The following is a 26861-nucleotide window of genomic DNA, read 5'->3' as shown; positions in this document are numbered from 1 at the left end:
TAAAAATAACAGAAATTTTGGAATACTTACAGAAGACTAGGGTGTCATTATAATTTACAACGAAACGAATTACGAAAACGAAGGTGAAGGGTTACATCGTGCGTTATTTACAGTGACTGGTGTAAAATAAGGCACCTTCCCAAAAGAACAAAAATAACATTTTTAACTATTTATACATAACAGATCGGTACTATAGTTACAATACAGATCATTACTAACGTTTGGATGTGAATCATGTTATTCAGTCGTTCTTGATTTTTCTTTATCTATATATTAGAGATTTTTTTAGTATCTTTTCCATGTTTTATTTGTAATTATTTTTAGTTGGATGGTTTAGTTCGTACTTCTATTTTATACCTCAGTAACTTCCAAATTTCTTATGCGCTGTATATGTATACATTTATATGTATGTATATGTATATGCGCTGTATATGTATGTATAATGTATATCCACGAGGACTAAATGTCTTCCACATAATATGCAGCTGGAAATATATATATGTTATAGTTCAACTTGATTCTCAATTAGAGTTGACTCCAACTAGTTGGAGTCAAATCCAACTGAAACGAGCAGTAAAAGTTGATTTTAACAATTTAAATCAACTTTTACTAGTTGGAGTTGACTCTTCCTGGATCGATTCAGTAAATGTTGATTATACGAGAATCTCAAGTGCATTTTTGATGAGTGTGCGTTTCTTTGTTTTGACCGTTTCAACTACTTATTAATATAGTCTGTAACGTCGCCCCCGTTGGGTAAATTATTCTGATTCGATTTTTTGCACAAACTTACTCAAAGAAATACATCCGTATAACAATCCTTATAACAAATACACAGGGTGTCACGCGGTACCGCGGTCGAAAAATTGTTTAACCAATTTTTGTTAACCAAATTCACAAAAATAATTTTTATCTACTCTATCTCATATTATGTGTAAAGGTTTTATTGTGTGAAAATTGTAAATATAGATAGCAGTATATGAAGGGTTTAAAGTGTGTCTGAAGTAACAATGTATTTTAAATCGGTTTTACTTTTTCGCACTGTATTTTAGCACACTTTCATATAACACTAGTTTACAACCAATTTGCGACTGGAATGCAAAATGCTGTTTTTTGTTAATTTTTGCTCTCTGAATATGAATATGATGATAAAAAGTTCCTAACACGTAAGATTCTTGAGTTATGATTTTTTCAAAAAAGTGAGTTACGATTTTTGAGTTATGAGTATTTTACTAAAATTTTTTTAAAACAGTCATTTGTGATATATCGGTGAGTGATGTTATCAAACTAACGTTTTTCCTAAAAATTGTGCATACTTTGACAACACTGGGATATCTAATGTCTACCAATAACACATTAACATTTAAATAAAGAATAAACCAAAGGTAATCCTTAATCAGTAAACCTACCCATTTAAACTTATTAGTTCTAAACTGTTTTAACGACTGTTACTTCTGCATGACAAAAGTGTCTGGGTTTCCAAGGAAAGGCAAGCATAAAATTGAATATCCAGATATTATCTCAGCAATAAAACCGGTTTTCCATGGAGAAGATTTACCAGTTCCAGGACCCCCGGCAAATTGGGAAGAAGATTTGGAAATGTATGGCTATAAAAGTAAACCCGATGATGTATCAGAAAAGAATGATTCTTATTTTCCTGAAAGCGACGAAAAAGCACCTTTATTGCATCCAACAAGCCGAATTACATGATTTAGTTCGAGATCTTCACTTGCCCAAAGAACATGCTTAACTCTAGGTTCTACATTAAAATAATGGATTTTTTTAAAGTGGAATTTACTAGCCAGTAAAACTTACAATATTTAGGAACCGTAACCAGGAGCTATCCTAGTTTTTTACTATGCAGGATAAAATGTGTGTTTGTATTAATCCACATAGTGTTATGGGAAAATTGGGATAGGCAGAAAATTGTGTAAAAAAGACTTACTATGGTTTTTGTTTCTAGTTCTGAACTTATGTGTGTATATTATAAAAGAATTTTTATAATAAACAGCAATATTTGATACATTCAATAACTCAACATCTAACATTTCGCCTGACAAGACAATGTATGCGTGGACCCCTACGCATAAATGCACGGCACCTTAAGAAGAAGATAATTCAAAATCTATACATGGTGGAAAATTTTAGTGTTTTAATTCGCATTCAGGACGCTTTAAACTCCCCGGTACAGCTATTTTAACGTCAGTCGCAATTTTTTTTTTGTTTTTTTTTTTTTGTTGACTAGTGTCACACTCCCTTGCAACGGCAACTGAAATGCTCACAAAACAGCGACCACGGAAGCAAAGATGGATGACAGAGGAAATATTGGATTTAATGGACGTCAACTAAAAAACAACAAATCTGTAGGAAAATATGAAATAGCAGCTGAGCTATTGAAGTTAATCAACGAGGAAAATTTAGACCTTCTTCTTGGACTATTTAATAATGTTTACAATACAGGGACTATCCCTAAAATATGGCTTGAATCAGTCTTCATACCACTGCCTAAAAAGAAGAATGCCAAATTATGCCTGGACTTCCGCCTTATAAGTCTATTAAATAACATTCTGAAGCTTTTCTTGCGTATCATACAGAACAGAATATATTATAAAAAATGTGATGAGGTCACCGGTCAAGAACAATTTGGCTTCAGGAAAGGTATGGGGACACGAGAAGCAATATTCTGTCTTCAAACTCTGGCACAAAGATACAAAGATCAGCAAGCAGACGTTTTTATCTGTTTCATAGATTTTGAGAAAGCGTTCGATAGGGTGAAGCACAAGACCTTGATAGAAAGATTGAACGACATCGGAGTCGACAAAAGAGATTCTAAAATTATAGAGGCTATTTATTGGAATCAGACATGAAATCATAAAGACCAATGGTAATACGTCAAGGCCAATTGAAATACAACGAGGTGTTAGACAGGGTTGTGTGCTATCACCCATACTTTTAACGTCTACTCTGAGGTAATATTTGCGAACTCTTTATCGCATTCTTCAGAAGGAATCAGGATAAACGGGCAGAGAGTAAATAACATCCGGTATGCAGATGACACAGTATTAATGACTGATTCGGACCATAGTCTGCAGATACTGTTGGATAGGGTTACTGAGAGTTGTGAAAAAATGGGGATGAAGATCAATACTGCGAAAACCAAAGTTATAAGAATATTAAGGAACAAAAATTTACCTCTTCCAATAAGTATGTGAAACACCAACAGCTTGAATACGTAAGCCAGTACAAATATCTTGGTTGCTGGTTCAACAATCAACTTGATTATAAACAAGAAGTCAAGAGCGAGAATCGAGGTAGCCCAACAGGGGTTTATCAAAATGAAAAGCTTATTTTGTAACAGTAGCATTAATATCAGCCTTAGATGTCGTTTTCTGCATTGCTATGTGTGGTCAATACTTTTGTATGAAACGGAGGCCTGGACACATCACAACACTGATGAACAAGTTGGACGCCTTTGAACTCTGGCTTTATAGAAGAAACTTGAAAATACCTTGGACAACCCACACCACCAACGAATATGTGCTGAGGAGAATAGGTACAGATAGGGAACTGCTAAAAATCATTAAAGTCAGAAGAGTTAGCTACCTGGGACACATAATGAGAAACAAAAAGTACCGCCTCACGCAACTGATCATCCAGGGTACGATTGAAGGAAAACGGGGTCCCGGTAGGCGCCAGATTTCATGGTTTATAAATATCAGAGACTGGACCGGCCTTGATTCAACACCTTTATTTAGAGCCGCATTGGACAGAGACATATTTGTAGTCGCTAACCTCCACTAAAGGAGAAAGCACCACAAGAAGAAGAACTTTCGCCTTGTCATGGTGCTGACATGTGAGCAATAAATTACAAAAAAAGTTTTGACAGTTTTGTGGTTTGACAGAAATTTGAATTTTTAAATGCCAAAATGGTGCAATGGTGCATCTCACTCGCACTCACATTGATAGCTGCGTCAATATGTTCCTAGCACTCATTGTTAATAATTAAAAATAACCGCTTAGTAATAAAATAATAACAAAAATTTCTTCAGTATCTTGTAGGGGGGGGGGGGTCGTTAAAATTCGTATATTGTATACCTACCTAATTACTAAATCTGTAAAGTTTTGATTTATTTTGTATGAATATAATTGCAAAACACTACAGAATTTTACTTTTTGACATAAATTTTATTAATAATAAGATAAATTTTGTACAATATTTTTAATAATTAAAGTAAATAAATTTTAATTTTACTCAAATAAATAATCGATTGCTGCCATTGACCACTTACATTCAATCTCGGTTAATTTGATTAATAATCGCGGCAGGTAAAGTAACATTCTTCTTTCAATACAACAAAGTGTTACTTTATTGCCGAAAATGAGGGCAAATGAGTACAATAATGGATGATTTTAGTGACGTTTGGCGATAAACAATGATTTTAAACAAATTCGCTAAAATAATTTTTTCACTTCGCACAAATTTTTTTTAGATCCTTTGGGCCTTTTTTCTCAAAAATTGACTGTTGTCGAGTTATTAGCGACTTATATTTTGAAAAACGCCAAAATAACCATTTTTAAGGTTTAATAACTCGGTTAAAGGTAATTATTGTGAAAGTCGAGCGAGCGGCCGTGAAGTAACGGCATAATTGCTGGCCTCATACGCCAGCGTACGTGGGTTCGAGCCCTGCCAAAGACAAACCATTTTCATTTCCAATAATGACACGAGCCGTCCCACCGTACCTCGGAGAGCACGTTAAGCCGTCGGTCCCCCTGGGCTAGTGTACATCGACACTAGTTACTTGACACAGGGTTAAAGATGTAATTGGCGCCAGAACTGTCCGAAAGGCAAAAATGCCATACGGTATTATATATTATGAAAGTCAGAAACTAAAAAAAATCAAAGATTAAAGCTCCCTCTATAAGATCCTGAAGAAATTTTTGTCATTATTTCATTAATAAGATATTATTTTTAATTATCAACAATGAGCGCTAAGCGTGTATTGAGGCCGCCATCAATGTGAGTGCGAGTGAGATTCACCATTGGACGACCGGAATGGTGCATCTCTTTAGCACTCACCATTGACGGTCGCCTAATACGCACTTAGTGCTCATTGTTAATAATTAAAGATAAAGCTTAGTAATAAAATAGTGACAAAAATTTCTGCTGGATCTTGTAGAGGGGGCTATAAACTTTGATTTGGTCACTTTCTGACTTTCATAATAATGGATTTCAACTGAGTTATTAAGCCTTGAAAATGGCTATTTTCGCATTTTTCAAATTTTAAATCGCGTATAACTCGACAACAATCAATTTTAGAAAAAAATCACAGAATACCTTTTTTTGCTCAGAATAACCCAAATGATCTAAAACAATATTACGATACGAATCAGTTAAAATATGGAGAACAGTGCCTACGTTCCTTCCGATGAAGGCTCCAATAAGAGCCGAAAATCGCGATTCAAGGGACTGGACTGCACTCCGTATTCTAATTGAGAAGTAAGATTGTTTTGCCTTCGCATTGCAACTGAATAAAAATGGTATACATTTTTATTTTATAGTCGTATTACTCCGTAGAGTAACTAGGTGCATTTTTCCGTTGGAACTTTACCATCTGCAGACGGGGGATATGAATTGCATAGTGTAGAATTCCTTCCCTCTCGTCTTCACTGCAGCATCCATTTGACTTGCAATTTCAATTTTCATTTTCAATTTAAAAATCTTCTAGTAATATTTTTGATATTTTCAATATTAATAATTTACTATTAGGATTGAAAACTACTTCGTCTTTCAATGCCAGATGGCGCTAGCCACCTACTATCATCACTTCAGTTGCAATGGGTGGGAAAACCTCTCGATACGAATCAGTTAAAATATGGAGAACAGTGCCTACGTTCCTTCCGATGAAGGCTCCAATAAGAGCCGAAAATCGCGATTCAAGGGACTGGACTGCACTCAGTATTCTAATTGAGAAGTAAGATTGTTTTGCCTTCGCATTGCAACTGAATAAAAATGGTATACATTTTTATTTTAAAGCAATATTGTTCGAAGTGAAAAAATTATTTTTGTGAATTTGTCTAAAAAAATCGTTTAAACAATTTTTTTTCCTCTTTTTGAGTAAGTTTGTGCAAAAAATTCGAATCGGAGTAATTTACCTAACGGGGGCGACGATACAGCCTAGACTAATTTGAACATTTTCAGTAACATTTAATTTCTAGAATCGGCTGTTTGTATGAATCAGAATCAACTTTTACTAAATGGCATTGGGAAGAGTATACTTTTCCTAGTTGGAGTCTACTTTTACTAATAAATGTTGAATATAAATCTTCATTTTATATTTATAATCAACTTTTACTGAAACCAGCCGTTAGAGTTGACTCCAACTAGTTGGAGTCAACTCCAACTTGATAATCAACTTGAACTGTAACATATATATTTTTTAATTTGAAGAGACTGAAGTAAGAACAAATAAATAAGCTACATTCATTTAAGATCTGGTGTTACAGTAGGATGCTTAGAATATCATGGATACAAAAGAAAACAATTACGGGACTATTGTAAGAAATGGGCAAATAATACGAAATAATTAACACAATAAAAATAAGAAAGGTACAATATCTGGGACACGTAATGAGAGGACAGCGATATTAAATGCTAAGACTGGTAATACAGGGATAAATAAGAACAGAAAGAAGTATAGGGAGAAGGGGAGTGTCATGGTTGAAAATTTTAAGGGACTGGTTTAAATGCAGAGTAAAGATAGTGATGATGATATCCAACTTTTGATTGGGAGACGGTACTTAAGGCAGAAGTAGAAATATGTTAACAGCCTAATGCATGAGTAAATGGGACTTATTTTTACTGTTGGATATAAATCACTGATGTTGCTAAAAACCTATATGGAAGCATAAGGTCAATGAACATGTTACGTATTGTTACGATTTAGATTTTTTTATATAGTTTTACTTATAATAATTATTCCAGGTAGCATAATAGCGGCTGTGGCTCCTGCCGTTGTAGTGCCATGCCTCTTTAGACTACGTTCCAAAGGATATGGAGTTGTGAAAGGCATTCCAACGCTAATTATAGCAGTCGCAGGTATCGACGATGCACTCTCGGTAGCCATTTTTGGAGTTGTGTTGGGTATTATATTTACTGGTGCGAGTGTAGCCAAAGGAATAATTTTCGGAAGCCTCTCAATACTAGCAGGTAAGGGATACAATAACTGTATTCGAGAACTGAAATTTTTTTGAGAATATTTAGATGAAGATCCAGGTACATAATATATCTTTATACAATGGATGTTCTATAGCTTTTTTCAGCTCTTCTCTATAATTCAGTGCTATTTTAAACAAATTCTAACATATTCAGTACCACAATTATTGTCATGTGAGATAAGTTATTGGTATATTTTTGGTATTGGTATATTTTTCTCCATCTTTCTTAATATTTTTGTGTGTGTACTATCTATATCTGCATTATCAGACCACAATGAATATGATGTTTAACCTTAAGAACCCTTGATTCTAAGTTGTACCTATTACATTTTAGTTCAGAGAAATAAGGAAAACAAATATCCTATTGGTGACGCAACCCCCTCCAGGCCGAAACCAAATTTTTTGAGTAGTATGGACATCTATATTAATAACGTATATGTTTCCTGCAGCCGATTTTGATGATATACATATGTAGTTATAACCAAATGAAGATAAAAAAACGGTAAATTTTCTTTATTTTCGTCTATACCCAAAAATTTAAGTATTTTAAACAAATTTGAGAGTGAGAAACTCATAAATCGTAAAAAAACTTCAATATGGCGTTCGCTGAATATGTATATCCTTATTGGTTGCTTAAAAAATTGCAAAATAAATCATAAATTTTGAGTTTTTATAAATATTTATAACTTATGTAAAAATTAACTTAGAACGTTCTAATTACACGGAATGCTGAGACTTCTGGTGCTTAAATCATACCCTAAATTTCAAAGCAATTGGTCAAATAGTTTAAAAGGTATTTAATTTGTTTATCCCAAATTAATTTTTTTTTGCAACGCTATAAGTCAGAAAATGATTAAGTTACACTAATACTTTGGATAGTTTATGAAAGAAGAAGATTTATACTATTACTTTAATTAAAAAAAATGACAAAAAATAATTCTAAATACTGCAAAATTATTTTGCAAAAACATGCCAATTAAAAAAATGGGGGGCTAACTTCGTCCATAATTGTCCTAGGACAATTGTTTTTCTATCTAAATGTGTATAAAAATTTTCTACGAGTAACGGATAAAAAGTTATTCTAATTGTTTATAAGTAAGCAAAACATCGACGAGTTTTTGCAAAATAATTTTACAATGTCAATGTCAATGTCAATTACTTTTTGTCATTTTTTTTTAATTAAGTCCATAGTATAAATGTTCTTCAATAAACTGTAAGAAGTCTTACTGTAACCTCATAATTTTCTGACTAGTGTTGCAAAAAAAGGGAATTTGGTAAAAACAAATTAAATAACTTTTAAACTATTTGACCAATTGCTTTGAAATTTAAAATATAATGTAAGCACCAGAATTCTCAGCAGTTCGTGTAATAAGAAGGTTTTAAGTTAATTTTTACATAAGTTATGAATATTTATAAAACTCAAAATTTATGATTTATTTTGCAATTTTCTAAGTAACCAATAAGGATAGATATATTCAGAAAACGCCATATTGAAATTTTTTAAACGATTTATGAGTTTCTTACTCACACATTTGTTTAATGTGCTTAACTTTTTGGTTATAGACGAAAAAAGCGAAAATTTACCGTTTTTTGATCTTCATTTGTTTATAACTGTGTATATCATCAAAATCGGCTGCAGGAAACATAAAGTTTATTAATATAGATATCCATACTACTCAATAAATTTGGTTTCAGCCTGGAGGGGGATGTGTCACGAGAAAAATCTTATTTCTCTGGACTATTTCTAACAAATAACTGCTGCATAAAATTATTCATAAATAATTCCTAAATATACAGAATCAAATCATTTAAATAATATTTTAGTAAAATCTATACTGAGCGACTTTGTGGATTACCCAGTAATTTACACAGACGGTTCTAAAAATCAAACAGGAGTAGGATGTGCTATGTATGTGCAAAATACCCATCAACATAATAATTACAAATTATTTAGTATTAGTAGTATTTTTACAGCTGAGATCACAGCCATCGAAAAAGCTCTAGAATGGATCAAAGAGAGTAATATTGAAAAAGCTGTGATAATAACAGACTCCAGATCTGCAATATATGCAATTGAAAACATTGATTTTAGTTCATATATATATATATATATATATATATACATCCTTCGTACAAAGTCAGTCCATTAGACAAAACAGTTATCCCGAGCCATCGATTTCTGATAGAGTTAGAGGAGTATATCTTTCAAATTTAAACTTAGGTGATATGTGACGTAATGAATTATGAAATATATACTTGACATAGTTTGCAAATAAAAGATTTGTAGAAAAAAAATATATCACCTAAAAATTTCTAACAATCCTGAGCCGATAGCAGATTCATACAAACCCAGTCCATCTTTATACTCCAATAGGTATCCATACGGTAATTCCCGAGCCAGGCAGTGTTGCCGTAATATTAAAACGCGTAAAAAGTGCAGACTTTTAAATCATTTTACATTTGGCCGTTTTCGTCTACAAAATCAACTTCACAGTCTCGTCTACAAATTTCACGCCTAGAAATTTTAAATACAACGTACTTAGTTGAAATGAGAAGTAAAAGTTACGAGATTTAAATTAGAACTTGTTCGAGTTACGAGATTTAAATCATAAATTTACTTTTATATACGGGTCATTCCATTTCAAATCACTCAATTTTGGAGCAAAAAAAAATTTGGACCTCCGATTTGTCTGAAAATTGGTATATAGCTCCTGCGGGACGTAAAAATAAGATATTTAAGGTCAAAAAATATGCTTCTTTTTTTCTCAAAATGTTATTTTATGCGATTTTACAGTGATTTGGTGTTAATTTATACAAATTTGCATTTTTTATCGTAAAGTCTCAATGGAAAACATAATATTTTAATAGAAGGGACTCAAAAATGTCATTATATGGCAGTATAACAAGTTACTTTGATTCAAAACAAGCTTTTGATCAAATTTTATAGCGTAGAAAACGTTAAAATACCGTTTTTTACATTTTTATCCGTTCCCAAAATACATCATAATCGATTTGGCTGAAAATTTGCCAACAGATAGACAAAGCATGAAACTTTAAGTGATGAGAAGGATTTGAATTATATTACAATACCAAAAAAGTCACATGCAATATTATAGTCAAAAATATAGGCTTCTACTGTAAGTACAATTAACTCAAAAATATCGACCTCACGACAAAAATTGTTAAAAAGAAATTGTAATAATTGTAAATACGATTTATTTGGAACAATTTCAGGTCCTCCCATTTTTGTCGAAAAGTAAAAAATGGCGGAGATATTGAACAAAACAGGTTCTCCTTTAAAATCAAGATGGCGGCTAACGTAACAGAAGAATTCATTCGTGATTTAAATTTAGGCTACTATTGACTCCCCTAAAGATCAGAAAAATAAAATTTTGGGCAGCTCGGCATTCAAGATCAAATGCTATCCCGACTGGACTAATATATACTTTTGAATCTGATATTACTGCATGTAACTTTTTTGGTATTGTAATATAATTCAAATCCTTCTAACCACTTAAAGTCCTATCTTTTGGCTATCCGTGGGCAAATTTTCAGCCAAATCGATGATGATGTATTTTGGGAATGGAGGAAAACGTAAAAACCGGTATTTTAACGTTTTTTACACTATAAAATTTGATCAAAAACTTGTTTTGATTCAAAATAACTTGTTATAATGCCATATAATGACATTTTTTAGTCCTTTCTATTAAAATATTATGTTTTTCATTGATACTTTACGACAGAAAATGCAAATTTGTTTAAATAAACACCAAATCACTGTAAAATCGCATAAAATAACATTTTGAGAAAAAGAAGAAGATTTTTGGACCTTAAATATCTTATGTTTACGTCCCGCAGAAGCTATATACCAATTTTCAGACAAATCGGAGATCCAAAATTTTTTGCCTGAGTGATTTGACATGGAATGTACCATACTGATTTTGTGAAGCATACATCTATATTCGTTTAAATACATGGTTTTCTTGCTTTTTGCAGGAAAAGTACGACTTTGCTCCTTACAATCAGGTCAGAAAAAGTATACTTTCGGTAAAGGTTGAGGGACAATTTTTTTTCATATATTATGTAAAGTTTGCTACCTACTAAATAAACTTAAAAAACACCCTGCTAGTTTTCACAATCATAAACTTGTCAGGATGATAAGTTCCACAATTAAAACTTCCCCTGTTCCAGTGTTCCCATACATCAAAGTTTGTCCGACTAAACACCGTTAAGCTATTATTCTTTTGGCACGCGGGATCCAGGCCTAAAAATTTATTTAAATATAAACAAATACAAGAAAGTCTAACATTGTGGATATTTAAACATCTCGGAAATTATGACACGTAAGAATAACTGTTTCAATAAATTTTTGTGAATTGTAAATAAGATATGTACCTCCTACCTACAGTTATTTGCTTATTCACATTTTCACAATGGGATTTGTCGGACTGCATTCACTTAAAATTTTACAATAGGTATTATTACCCCGACTTAGCCATAAAAAATATCGGTACCTATCCTATGAATCACTTCCTTTAGTTTAGTCCTTTAATAATTTCATAGTTGGAATTATTATACATATTGTGTTATTTTGTACCTAAATAGTTTGTTTTTACAATTGGAATAATAAACAAAAGATCAGCATTTCTTATGTTAAATAATGTTCCTATAAGAATACATAAAATACAACCATGAATATCTGAATAAGTCATTCAATAACTTCTAAAAAATTTAATATAATGTGACTAAATATAGTTTTGTCCAATAAATATCTCCCATTATCATCAAAAGGTACTTTTAAATGTTTTAACTTTATTCTGCGATTTTGCTTCTTCTTCTTTAAGTGCCGTCTACCAATCGGTGCGGTGGTTTTGATACCATCATCATTCTCTTTACTCTATCTACCGCTGCGCTGAAGAGTTCTACATAACTGCATTTAAACCAGTTCCTTAAAAATTCTTCAACCATGACACTTTCGTTCTTCCAATACTCATTCTGCCTCTTATCTTTCCTGTAATATCAGTCTTAGCATTTCATATCGCTGTCTCTTCATTACGTGTCCCAGATATTATAAATTTCTTATTTTTATTGTGTACATTATTTCGCATTATTTGTCAAATTCTCGCAATACTTCCGTGTTCGTTTTCTTCTGTGTCCATGCCATTCTAGGCATCCTTCTGTAACACCACATTTCAAATGACTGTAGCTTATTTATATGTTCTTGCTTTAATGTTCAACTTTTAAGTCCATATTGCTGTATCGAGAACACGTAGCAGCTCAAAGCTCCTACTCTCAGTTCCAATCCAAGGTCTTTGTTGCAGAAAACTGTTTTCATTTTTACAAACGCACTTCTTGCTAGTCCTTGCTAGTCCTTGCTAGTCCTTCTATCCTGGTCCTTATTTCTGTTGTTTGTTGTTTTGTCATTATTCTATAAAATCCAGGTTCCTAGGTATTTGTATGTATCGACCATTTCTATCGGTGCATATCCCAAATGAATGTTTGGTTGTATGTTTTCTTAGTTAGTATCATGTATTTTGTCTTTTTTGTATTCATTTTTAGTCCATTTTCTTCACAGAAACTGTTTGTTTTGTTTAGTAGTAGTTGGAGTTGTTCAGCAGAGCTTGCTATGATAATTACAGTATCGTCTGCATATCTTATGTTGTTAATAGATCTCCCGTTTGGTATTATTCCTTCACTATGAGAAAGTATTGCTTTTTCAAAAATGGCTTCACTATATACATTAAAGAGTAATTGAGACATAACACATCCCTGCTTAACTTCTCTCCTGATTTCAATTTCTGGACCGGGTTTGTATCTATTACAATTTATGCTCTTTGATTCCTGTAAAGGTTTGTTACTATTCGGAAGTCCCTTTGGTCTATGTTTTTTGTCTTTATAATTTGTACTAATTGTTTATGTCTTACTTTTTCAAATGCTTTCTCAAAATCAACGTAACAAACATGCACATCCACATTCATATCTATACATCTTTGAGCTAACACATTAAAAGCAAATAACACCTCTCTGATTCTTAGTCATTATTAGATTATTTATTTTAGATTATTATTTTTAAAAAGACAGCCCTTTATCGAATGTTAATTTGGTTTTACCGACATTTTTGAAAGTAAAAGTAATATCTTGAGTTAAATATGGGTGGGAACAAAAAATACACCCTTGCTAAAACTTGCTACTAAAGGTCTCTATACAGGGTGTAACAAAAATACAGGTCATAAATTAAATCACATATTCTGGGAACAAAAATAGTTCGAATGAACCTAACTTACCTTAGTACTAATATGCACATAAAAAAAAGTTACAGCCCTTTGAAGTTACAAAATGAAAATCGATTTTTTCAAATATATCGAAAACTATTAGAGATTTTTTAACGAAAATGGACATGTGGCAATCTTATGGCAGGAGCATATTAAAGAAAAATTATAGTGAAATTTGTGCACCCCATAAAACTTTTATGGGGGTTTTGTTCCCTTAAACCCCCCCAAACTTTTGTGTACGTTCCAATTAAATTATTATTGTGGTACCATTAGTTAAATTCGATATTTTTAAAACTTTTTTGGCTCTTATTATTTTTTTCGATCAGGCAGTTTTTATCGAGTTGCGGCTTCTTTTTTAATATGTTTACATACAAATTTTATGGGGGTCTTATTCCTTTAAACCCCCCAAATGTTTGTGTACGTTCCAATTAAACTATTACTGCGATACCACTAGTTAAACACAGTGTTTTTAAAACTTTTTTGCCTCTTTGTATTTTTACGATAAGGCACCTTTTATCGAGATGTGGCTTCTTTTTTAATATGGTTTAAAATATACCTAAATATGTAAATCATAAATAAATTTTCATATTATTACTAAGTCTCCATAATCTTACTTAACCATATACAAATATGTGGTGGATTTGACAAATATTCAAAATATCTCGATAAAAACTCGATTCTTCGAAAAAGTACTAAGAGGCAAAAAAGTTTTTAAACTATTTTGTTTAACTAATGGTACTACAATAATAATTAAATTGGAACGTACACAAAAGTTTGGGGGGTTTAAAGGAACAAAACCCCCATAAAACTTTTAGTGGGTTTCTAAAATTCACTATAATTTTTTCTTAAGATACTACTGCCATAAGAATGCCACATGTCCATTTTCAATAAAATATCTCAAATAGTTTTCGATTGATTGGAAAAAATCGATTTTTATTTTGTAACTTCAAAGGGCTGTAACTTTTTTTATATGCACATTTGTACTAAGGTAAGTTAGGTTCAATCGAACTATTTTTGGTTCCAGAAGATGTGATTAAATTTATGACCTGTATTTTCGTTACACCCTGTATAATTTCTCGTTGGTAGGAACATAAAACTTGAAGCCTTCGAGATGTGGCTATACAGGCGAATCCTAAGGATATCATGGACTGACAAAATAACCAACGAGACCGTATTACGAAGAGTGGGCAAAGAAAGAGAGTTGATGTATACCATTAAAAGGAGAAAGTTAGAATATCTCGGACACATAATGAGAAAGGGCACCAAATACAGATTACTGAAGGTAATCCTTCAAGGTAAAGTATTCGGAAAGCGAGGAATTGGGAGAAGAAGAATATCATGGTTATAGAACCTGAGGAAATGGTTCTCCACAACAACAACTAATCTATTTAAAGCATCAGTTAATAAAATAATTATAGCCAGAATGATCGCCAATATTCGAAACGAATAGGCACTAAAAGAAGAAGAAGGAACATAATCCATATAATTATCTACGTATAATTACATACTCGACATAATTATCCGCCAATGGGGAGGCTGAAAAGAAGAATGTGGAGAAAATCGACAAATCTGAATTACTGGCTTTTACTCGTATTTTAATTTTGATGTACATTGTAATTTTGTTGTAAGGTTTGTAAATTGTTTATATTAATATTTTAGAAGATGGTGTGTTAATTAAGCATAACATAAGACTCTTAAGTTTAATCCATTTGCAACAACTCTCAATAAATATATTAGCTATTTCCGAGGTGAACATTTTTTACCCACCCGTGGGCATACATGGAACCTAAAAAAGGTTGGGCGTTGAAGGGTTAGAGCAAATGCCGTATTGGAGAGTATTGTGTACAAAACGAGCACAGAAACACTCCTCGCATAATATTACACTATGTTCACATTACATATTATAACACAAGGGCTTCACACTATACTGGTTTTGGCCGATAGTAGAAAATACAACGATAGGTATCAAGGAAGACTTCATTAGACTGTAAAATACCGCAAAACAAATAGGCCTCCGAATAAATAAGAATAATACAAAATTTATGGCTATAATACGAACGGAACAGTGAGACAGAATATTAGAGTAAAATGTTACAATGGACCAGTACAACTTTAAAAGGGTTCATTAGTTTAAACATTTGGGAGCTACGATCAGCTCTGTCAACATCATTACTCATAAACAGATATTAAAGACAAGATACAAAGTGCAAATCGTTGCTGGTTTGCGTTACAAAAAATAATAAAATCCAAAAATGTATCCAGCTGTACAAAATAAGAATCTACCGTTCGGGCCTATAATGACGTATGCCTGTGAAACATGGACAATGACAAAACAATACGAGAACTGCTTAAAAATCACAGAAAGAAGAATTCTTACAGGAATATATGGAGCAGTTAAAGATGACACCAGAGAACTGTACAAAGTGGGAACCTACCAGCACTTATATGACTAACCAGATATAGTTAAAATAATAAAGTCACAAAGATCGGTCGGACATGACAAGAGACGAGAGCATTGTATCGCCACATTCTCAACATTTTACAAGAATTAATTACTTTTCCACACTATAATCTACGTTAAAATTAAGACAGCCAATTTGTCTGTAAAAAAGTGACAAAAAACAAAAGAAAATATACCTTATACGACATTATAAAACAAAATAAAAATATCTCAAAATATCTCTACATTAGTTTCTTAATTTTGTTCTCTTTAAAATTTGGAACTCAATTAAAGAATATTGTTCTTTCTACTATAATTTACAATAAATATACATTTTATGAAAATCTGTTATGTATTCCAAATAACCAGAATCCATTTAAATTTAAGAACGACAAATTTATCATTGTATTGTCACTCCCTCGGGTCGACCGTTTCAATAATATCCTCTTTTTACCTGAGGCCTGAGGTGACACGAAACGATATACTGTATTGATAGTTACAACCAACGCTGTTGCCACTTCTGTTGGTTCGGAATTGCTAATTTTAAGACATATATACAAATAGATGCAACAGCGCTTGTATATAATTTTAGGCGGAATTAGTTGGAACTAACAAAACAATCCTTCGTACAATGTGGAGCCACTTGACTTCAGTTTTGCCTTGCACCTTTTGACTATATGTGGCTCAAATATAGGCATGTTGGTATCATTTGCAGTAGATAATGCCATACTCTTTCATTTTCTTCCGCAATAGTCAATAAAATATGCAAATTGATGTAGAAAACTGCGAGAAACAACCCCGACATTGTTCTGACATTGTTCATTCATTTACCTATTACTGGACTGACTTTGTATGGAAGCGGAATATATATATATATATATATATATATATATATATATAATCCTAAACCCATTTACCCTAAGGTGTCGGGTGTAATGTCTTTAGTTAGTTGCATACACAATTTTTCTCCATTGCTTCTTATTATTTGCTTGGTTTCTTGCTTGTTCTTTGCTGATTCCTCGTGTTTCTAGGATTGAGGTTACATTATCATCCCATGTCTTCATTGGCCTGCCCCTTGGTCTCTTGGTTTGTCTTCTGGCTTCCCATATTTTTTTAACTGGTCTTTCTTGGTTCATTCTAACCATGTGTCCATACGATCTCAATTGGGCCTCTTCAATTTTTTTAATAATTGGTTGGACCTTAAGATGTTCTCTGACTGCCTCATTTCTAATCCTGTCTAACCTGGTTATACCCATTATTCTTCTAAGAAATTTCATTTCTATGCTCTGTATTTTCGATTTTAACTTATCAGTAAGCGTCCAACTTTCACTACCAAAAGTTAAAATCGGCACAAACACCGTCTTTTATATGGACACTTTGGCTTTTTGGGATACTTCTTTTTTTGACAGAAACGTACTTTTGATTGCGTGGTACATCCGAGCAGCACTTTCTATTCTGGAACTTATTTCAGTTTCTTCAGTTCCTCTGCTCTCTATTTGTATTCCCAAGTATTTGTAAGTATCGACTTGTTCAAGTGTATTTACGTTAATTGTTATCTTCGTTTGTTTTCTACTTTTTCCACATACCATTACTTTCGTCTTCTCATTATTGATTCTCAGATTTCGTTTAATTAGTGCAGCGTTCCATACTTGTAAATTTCGATTGAGTGCTTCTTCATTTTTCCCAAATATCACTAGATCGTCTGCGTATGCAAACTCTGAGATCCACACTGCTTCTAAATTTCTATGTCCGGCATATAACTTTACTGTTTCTGCTCTAGTTTCTTTAATTATGTCATCTAAGACAATGTTAAACAGTATGGGGCCTAGGACTCCTCCTTGACGTAGCCCTTCATTTACTATAAACTCTTCGGATTCCATATTATCGGTTCTGATTCTGTTCCTTGTATGTCTATATATACTCATAATGGCTTGCCTGAGTTTGATTTTCACACCTTTCTTTTTTAAACATATGTCAATCACCTTCCTTGGAGTACTATCAAATGCCTTTTCTAAGTCTATAAAGGCTTGGTATAACTCGGTGCTTGAGTTCCGTGCATTTTGTATTAATTTCTTGATAGTAAAAATGTGATCTTGGATGCTTCTGCCTTTTCTAAATCCACTCTCTGATTGTTCCATTTTAGAATCAACTTCTTGAAAAAGACGTTTTTCTAGTATTCTCTCATATACTTTGGATGGGATGCTCAGTAGTGTTATTCCTCTGTACTTGCTACATTCGCGGCTGTCACCTTTTTTGAAAATGGGTAGAATAACTCCCACTTCCCAATTTTTTGGTATTTGGCTCTCACTCCATGCCCTATTACACACTTTTGTTAGCAGTTCAATGCCCTTGTCGCCCACGTTTTTAAGCATTTCCGCTGTGATTTTATCAAATCCAGCCGCTTTACCTTTCTTATGCTTTTGTATGATTTCCTTTGTTTCCGCTATTTCGTCTTGAATTTGGTCTTCCTGCTCTACCTCTTCTGGTTCTTCTGTGATAATGTCTACTTCGTTTTGGATATTCAGTAGATCCTCGAAATATTGCTTCCATCTCTCTAGGATGTGGTCATTGTCATGAAATAAGTGTCCTTCTTTGTCCCTTATTTGCTTTGGTGTTTGTGGAGCCTTTTCGATTCTTAAATTCTTCAGGGTTTTAAAGAATAACTTTTCGTTAGAGTGGTAGTCTTCTTCCATCTTGTTTCCGAATTCTCCCCAACTTTTCCGTTTCACTGCTAGTACCATATCTTTGACTTTGATTCTTTGCAGTTTGTATATAATTTGCTAGTTGTCTGCGGTTTCGTTCCTTAAATAATTTTTCCAGGCTATCTTCTTAGACTTCACTTCTGCTTTTATTTCATTGTTCCACCAGTTTGTACACTTTTTGCTTCTGTTATTTCTTGTTATCCCGCATACTTGTTTACCACCGTTTAGGAGTGCTTCTTTCAGTATTTGCCAAGTTTGGTCTAAGTCACCGTCATGTTCAGCGTGCTCTGTTAGGTATGTAGTTATTAAAGTAGTTTTTAAACTTGTTTGCTGTTTCCTTGTCTGCTAGCTTATGTGACCTGTTTACTTCTATAGTAGGTGTATCATGAGCTTTACTTGTTTTCTTTTAAACTTAAATTAAATTCAATTAAATATTTTAAAATTAAATAACCTTTAAACTATTTGACAAATTGCTTTGAAATTTAAAATATAATGTAAGCACTAGAATTCTCACCAATTCGTGTAATAAGAAGGTTCTAAGTTAATTTTTACATAAGTTATGAATATTTATAAAAATTCACAATTTATGATTTATTTTGCAATTTTCTAAGTAACCAATAAGGATAGATATATTCAGCGAACGCCATATTGAAATTTTTTAAACGATTTATGAGTTTCTTACTCACACATTTGTTTAAAGTGCTTAACTTTTTGGTTATAGACGAAAAAAGCGAAAATTTACCGTTTTTTATCTTCATTTGTTTATAACTGTGTATATCATCAAAATCGGCTGCAGGAAACATAAAGTTTATTAATATAGATATCCATACTACTCAAAAAATTTGGTTTCAGCCTGGAGGGGGATGTGTCACGAGAAAAATCTTATTTCTCTGGACTATTTCTGACAAATAACTGCTGCATAAAATTATTCATAAATAATTCCTAAATATACAGAATCAAATCATTTAAATAATATTTTAGTAAAATCTATACTGAGCGACTTTGTGGATTACCCAGTAATTTACACAGACGGTTCTAAAAATCAAACAGGAGTAGGATGTGCGATGTGCATCAACATAATAATTACAAATTATCTAGTATTAGTAGTATTTTTACAGCTGAGATTATAGCCATCGAAAAAGCTCTAGAATGGATCAAAGAGAATAATATTGAAAAAGCTGTGATAATAACAGACTCCAGATCTGCAATTTGATTTTAGTTCATACAAATCAAAAATGTTACGTAATATAAAAACTAATTTGTCTAAAGTGGAAGTAGTATTTATATGGGCAAAAGGGCATGCCGGTATACTGGGTAATGATAAAGCGGATGAGTTGGCCAAAGAAGCAATAAAAAATGGTGGGATCCTAACTGAGATCTTATCGACAGATGCAATAAATGACGTCAAAGCTAAAATAATTAAAATATGGAAAAAACAATGGAAACATATTTCAAGCATATCAAAAAATTTATATTTTTCTTTACATCAAGAACTTCCTCCGCCACCTGAATACATATTTATGTATAACTGCCAAAGCAAGATATTTCTACTATCGTCAGATTAAAAACTCGACACGGAAAATATGAGGCACATCTACACAAATTAGGAATAGTTAATTCATCAGTCTGTTTTTGTGATAATGTTTCGATTAAAGATTTGAACCATATTTTCTTTGAATGCAAATTAACGAGAGCTATTTATATAAATCAATTATATTACAATTTACGACAAACACAAGTTCATTTTCCAATTAGTATAGAATATCTAATAAGTTGTCATAAAATTGAAATATTTAAATTACTCATAAACTACTCGGAAGAAACAAATATAGTCATTTAAGTGAAATAGGTATAAATATAACAAAACTAATAAATTAAGGTTAAAATAAAATAAAAATCTGTGGCTAACGGACCCGCATCCAAGCAATTTTTTCTCTCTCTCACACACACACACATAAAATTATTCAGAAGCACCGTAATGTGATTCAGGTTTATGATTTTTATTTAAATCGTGTTAAAAAAATAAACTTTGTTATTATTGTTACGTTATTTAGGGTACCTTTACATCATATATATTGTTGTTTGAAATCAACTAAAATCATAACCAAAGAAATTTCTAACGCACAGCCTACCTTACAGTTTATCCCGAACCCTTTTTTCAGTGCGTCATTAATTTTGACGTCATATCTATACGATTTTAAGAATGTCGCAAATAACTGCATGACATTTTAGTTAAATCTGACAGTTGTCAGAATATTTATATTTATGTTTATAGAGTGATGAGCGCCCTAATAACCGACAAAATAACGCAAAAGACGGAAAACATGTTAAGTTGTGAGGTAAAAAGGTATGATACTGGTAGAGGTGGGAAATTTAGCGCTGGAAGCCTATAAATTTACATTATATTCATTGTTTTCCATTTTTAGAAGTATCGCAGGAGTATGTCAACTAAAACTGTCACTGTCACAGTGGTAGTTACCAAACTCCTCCGATACGTCTAAAGATGGGAAACAGTCAATATAATGTAAATTTATAGGTTTCTATCGCTAAATTTTTCACCTCCGCGAGTTTCATCTCTTTTTATCTCACAACTTAATACTTTTCCGTCCTTTACGTTATTTTGCTGGTTATTAGCGGACTCATCACTGTATTACTATCAGTATTTATAAAAATATTTGGCAGAATATTAATATTTAAAATATTCTAAGAAATCAATAAATAAATACAGAATACAATTTCGATATACAATGTCCGAATATATCAATGACATAAAATATTTATATCTACGTAGGTCGTTGACAAACTAACCTAGAATTACAAGTGTGATTTTATCCGTTAACATTGTGAAAGTATTGTCACGATAGATTACTTTTGTTTCAAATTATCTTTATTCGCATCATGGATTGGTTGTCTATTTAGTGTATTGTAATTGTCAACCAATTATACATCTATAAGTATAAGTCGCTTTAATATGGAAATACCCTTCAACAAATACATAATTGGAATTTATAGGAACAAAAGGCAGATATCGAGCATCTAGTTTAATTAAATCTTGCCCAAGTATACAAACGAAATTTTGACGAAATGCCCCTGATGATGCTAAGTAAGCGAAAGTATACTTGAGCAAGACTTAATTAAACTAGATGCTCGATATCTGCCTTTTATTCCTATAAATTCCATATATTCGAGCATTTAACCTACTTCTAAAATACATAATTTTTAAAGTTCTCTGTATGTAAATCACGGACGTATGTTTTTTCTGTCACTTCGAGCTTAATGCTTTAGAGAGAATTCAATAAAGTATGACGCACTGAAAGAAGGGTTCGTGATAAATTGTACACGACTTTTTTAGATTCCTCTATACAATCGTTTTTTTTTGTAGGTATTGGTATAGGTGTAATATGGGGAATTATTTGTAACATCACACCTGAAAGAAACGATCCATTTGCATCACCTTTGAGAATTCTACTTCTCCTTTCTGGCGGTCTAGCTGGAGTCTTTGGTAGTGAGCTAGTAGGATATGGTGGCGCAGGTCCTTTAATATGTGTCACAGCTGCATTTGTGGCTCTAACCAATTGGTCCAAACAGGGGTGGCATGTAGAAGAAAACCCAGCGGCTTTGGCATTTGAAATATTTTGGATGATTTTTCAGCCCATTTTGTTCGGAATAACGGGATCCAGAATAAAAATAAATGAGATGGATGGTAACGTAGTATTAGTCTCTTTGGGAATATTGGCGATTGTTGTCGTAGTCCGCATAGCAGTAACAATTTTGGTAGGGATTGGATGTAATATGAATTTAAAGGAGAAATTATTCGTGTCTGTATCCTGGATTAGCAAAGGAATAGTTCAGGTAAGTTAATGTTGTTGTAAAAGCAAGTAAAATTTTTAAATTAAACCGCTACGGCATTGATATTGCACGCACGAACTCCGTGTATCTACATTTTTCAGAGAAAACCAGACGCCGTTATAAAAATAATTGGAAAACACTTTTTATTTGTTTTTTTTTGGCGAAGTAGTTTTCAATCCTAATAGTAAATTATTAATATTGAAAATATTAAAAATATTACTAAAAGATTTTTAAATAGAAAACTTATTGGTACACTTTTCTGGTGACACCTCCAAGACTTCTACAATGTGCAAGTCAAATGGATGCTGCAGTGAAGACGAGAGGGAAGGAATTCTACACTATGAAATTCACATCCCCCGTCTGCAGCTGGTAAAGTTCCAACGGAAAAATGCACCTAGTTACTCTACGGAGTAATACGACTATAAAATAAAAATGTATACCATTTTTATTCAGTTGCAATGCGAAGGCAAAACAATCTTACTTTTCAATTAGAATACGGAGTGCAGTCCAGTCCCTTGAACCGCGATTTTCGGCTCTTATTGGAGCCTTCATCGGAAGGAACGTAGGCACTGTTCTCCATATTTTAACTGATTCGTATCGAGAGGTTTTCCCACCCATTGCAACTGAAGTGATGATAGTAGGTGGCTAGCGCCATCTGGCATTGAAAGGCGAAGTAGTTTTCAATCCTAATAGTAAATTATTAATATTGAAAATATTAAAAATATTACTAAAAGATTTTTCAATTGAAAACTTATTGGTACACTTTCCTGGTGACACCTCCAATACTTCTACAATTTGCAAGTCAAATGGATGCTGCAGTGAAGACGAGAGGGAAGGAATTCTACACCATGCAATTCACATCCCCCGTCTGCAGCTGGTAAAGTTCCAACGGAAAAATGCACCTACTTACTCTACGGAGTAATACGACTATAAAATAAAAATGTATACCATTTTTATTCAGTTGCAATGCAAAGGCAAAACAATCTTACTTTTCAATTAGAATACGGAGTGCAGTCCAGTCCCTTGAACCGCGATTTTCGGCTCTTATTGGAGCCTTCATCGGAAGGAACGTAGGCACTGTTCTCCATATTTTAACTGATTCGTATCGAGAGGGTTTCCCACCCATTGCAACTGAAGTGATGATAGTAGGTGGCTAGCGCCATCTGGCATTGAAAGGCGAAGTAGTTTTCAATCCTAATAGTAAATTATTAATATTGAAAATATTAAAAATATTACTAAAAGGTTTTTAAATTGAAAACTTATTGGTACACTTTCCTGGTGACACCTCCAAGACTTCTACAATTTGCAAGTCAAATGGATGCTGCAGTGAAGACGAGAGTGAAGGAATTCTACACTATGCAATTCACATCCCCCGTCTGCAGCTGGTAAAGTTCCAACGGAAAAATGCACCTAGTTACTCTACGGAGTAATACGACTATAAAATAAAAATATATACCATTTTTATTCAGTTGCAATGCGAAGGCAAAACAATCTTACTTTTCAATTAGAATACGGAGTGCAGTCCAGTCCCTTGAACCGCGATTTTCGGCTCTTATTGGAGCCTTCATCGGAATTATCTTCGATATTATCTTTAATTTCATTAATTTGACTGTTGCTAGACAGTTTCTTCCTCTTCCTCCTTTTCATTCCTTGAGCACTTGTCATGGTGTGGTGACACTATATATTTTAAGCTTGCTCTCTCCATTGGCGGCGATCTAATGCCAGATGGATGACTTCATGTAGGGATTTTGCCACCAGAGCCTTCATTTGCTCTGCCAATCTGCCAATCGTGTTGGAGACCTTCCACTTGGTCTTTGGTTATCTACCTTTCCTTCTACTAGAAATGGTTCGATTTTTTTTCTATTTCTTTCCTTTCTTTTACTACCAATAGTTTCACGGTCCTCGTTATTCTTGCTATGTGGCCAAAGTAATTAAGGATGCTCGGTTTACTTTTTTTTAAAAGCCTGTCTTTTATATGAATCTAAAATTGACACGTTAGTTCTTAGTTCTGTAATAATATTTTAAAATAACCCCAAACCCACTTCCGCAAGGGGTCGTGTTTGGTGTCATTCGATAGATTTTTAAAAATATTGAATATGTGTATTTTTTAGATTTTCGATCTGACGTTTTTTTCTCGAAATATGCGCTTTTTTCTTGTGAAACTTTGTGACCTACCCTTCACACATTTCCTTACGCTCCGCTCAAACCGTCAGATTTTTAAATATACACTGTTCTGCATGTACTTAACTGACCTTAATTTAATCTGACGATTTCGAGTTGTTCTAAGGATATATTTTTTTTCGGGGTCCCCTTAACGAACTCCCCTGTATTAAGATCCAATATATGGTAGGGGTACATTTACAGGGTACAAGGTTTCTCTCCATGTGATAATCTGCGCTCGAGTAACTGCAAAAATCGCTTGGGCTCCCCTACCATTAGAGAGCCCGTTAGCAATTTAACCCATTTTCTAAAGAAAATATTAAAATACAATTAGCAGGGTGCCCTTATTAAAAATTAAAATTAAAATTCTCAATATTAAAATCAAAATTCGAATTTATTCATACAATTTCAGTGAATTTTCGGTGAATTTTCCGTCTACGTGAGCTTAGTATTCCTTCTAATTGTTTGGTGCTTCCCTATTTAAATTAATTTAGCTGTTTCGGTTCAGGCAATTGCTAGTCTACTCTTTATTTCTGAAGAGGATTCTCCATTGTTGGTTATCAGGGGACTCAAATATACAAATCTGTCTACTGCTTCGAAATTCACCACATGGCGTATGTGTGAAGTAGATTTTTATTTGGTATCTTATTGTTTTTGTTTTTCCGATGTTGATCTGAAGTCCACATTCTTTGCTTATTCGGCTCAGTCGTTCGGTGATGATAATAATATCTACTTCGTTTGCAGGTTACCTACTGATTTTTCAGCCTCATATAGTGATTCCTTCATCTCTTTCGTCTATTCTACATTCACAATCAAGATGCAGTAGAAGTAAACAAACCGAGACACGTTAACTGTTACAAGGAGCATTCCTGAATCATGATTTACAATGTATAAAATTTTTAAGTCATTATATGTGACTTACAATATATATAAATTTTAAATAATGATTCAGGCAAGCCCCTTGTAACAGTTAACGTGTCTCGGTTTGTTTACTTCTACTGCATCTTGAGTGTGAATGTAGATTAGTACTTTCTAGGTCTGGATCCCGCGTATGAAAAAAAAGTTGATTAATAGCAAGCTGAAAATTTGTTAATAGCTTAAGGGTGTCTATTCGGACAAACTTTGATATATGGGAACACTGGAACAGGGGTAGTTTTAATTGTGGAACAGGTTAAAAATTTGGAACGGTCAGACCACGGAAACGGCACATTTATTTTGTCCGACAGAATATACTTAAACTCTCCGAACAGAGATTAAACTCCCATGCAAAAATGAGACTGCTATTTATCACCAAATGGGCGTTTTAATGAGTGGAACATGTAGAATATGTCAAATGACAGGAATTATGACAGGTGATAAATAGCAGTCTGATTTTTGCATGAGAGTTTAATCTCTGTTCGGAGAGTTTAAGTCTATTCTGTCGGACAAAATAAATGTGCCGTTTTCGTGGTGTGACCGTTCCAAATTTTTAACCTGCTCCACAATTAAAACTGCCCCTGTTCCAGTATTCCCATATATCAAAGTTTATCCGACTAGACACCCTTAAGCCTATTAACAAATTTTCAGCTTGCTATTAATCAACTTTTTTTTCATACGCGGGATCCAGACCTATTCCTCATTATACAGAGTGGGCCAAATAAAAGGAGCCACCCCGATATTTGGCAGTATTTATTAGATTTTAAGAAAATAAAAAACAGGTCAATTTTTGATCTAAGGGAGACACATTTTTACGATACAAACATCTGTCATTTGTCAACTCCCTCCCTTCCACTTCCCCCACCCTTTATTTTTAAATAGGGAATAGGGGTCGTGTGCTAGTTCATTTGAAAGGTTATTCAATTCTCTATTCAGTAATATCAACATCGACTTAAAAATGTATACTCCAAGAAAAATTATTTTGAATTAAATTAATTGACACAAAAAGAAGAATGTATGTAATTTATTTAACTCAGAACACATTCTACTGCTGACAGAAAGCAGAAAAAAATGTTTTTTGATAAATAGACACTGCTTTTTGCTTAATTTTAATGTTCAAGCTTCCACCCATCTGCCTCTTGGTAGGTTGAATATTGAATTTAAGCAACAAACAGTATTTATTTATCAAATAAACATTGTTTTCTGTTTTTTATCAGCAGTAGAATGTATTCTGAGTTAAATAAATTACATACATTCTTCTTTTTGTGTAAAATAATTTAATTTAAAATAATTTTTTTTGGATACCCTGTA

At 33.0% G+C, this 26861-nt stretch overlaps 1 protein-coding gene across 6 annotated transcripts in view; it reads left to right on the top strand.

Annotated features, from left to right (window-relative positions):
* The window catches only part of LOC114325317 (sodium/hydrogen exchanger 9B2), a 195533-nt gene that overhangs the window by 159675 nt on the left and 8997 nt on the right, over window positions 1-26861 (top strand). For all 6 annotated transcript variants that reach the window (XM_050653219.1, XM_050653221.1, XM_050653222.1 and 3 more), the window contains 2 exons: window positions 6980-7204; window positions 22009-22478. In XM_050653219.1, coding sequence (XP_050509176.1) covers window positions 6980-7204; window positions 22009-22478 — 695 coding nt within the window. The remainder of the gene's footprint in view (window positions 1-6979; window positions 7205-22008; window positions 22479-26861) is intronic.

The sequence above is a fragment of the Diabrotica virgifera genome, chromosome 6, assembly GCF_917563875.1.
Source record: "Diabrotica virgifera virgifera chromosome 6, PGI_DIABVI_V3a".
Classification (NCBI taxonomy): Eukaryota; Metazoa; Arthropoda; class Insecta; order Coleoptera; family Chrysomelidae; genus Diabrotica; species Diabrotica virgifera.
This window is presented reverse-complemented; position numbering and strand designations above follow the sequence as displayed.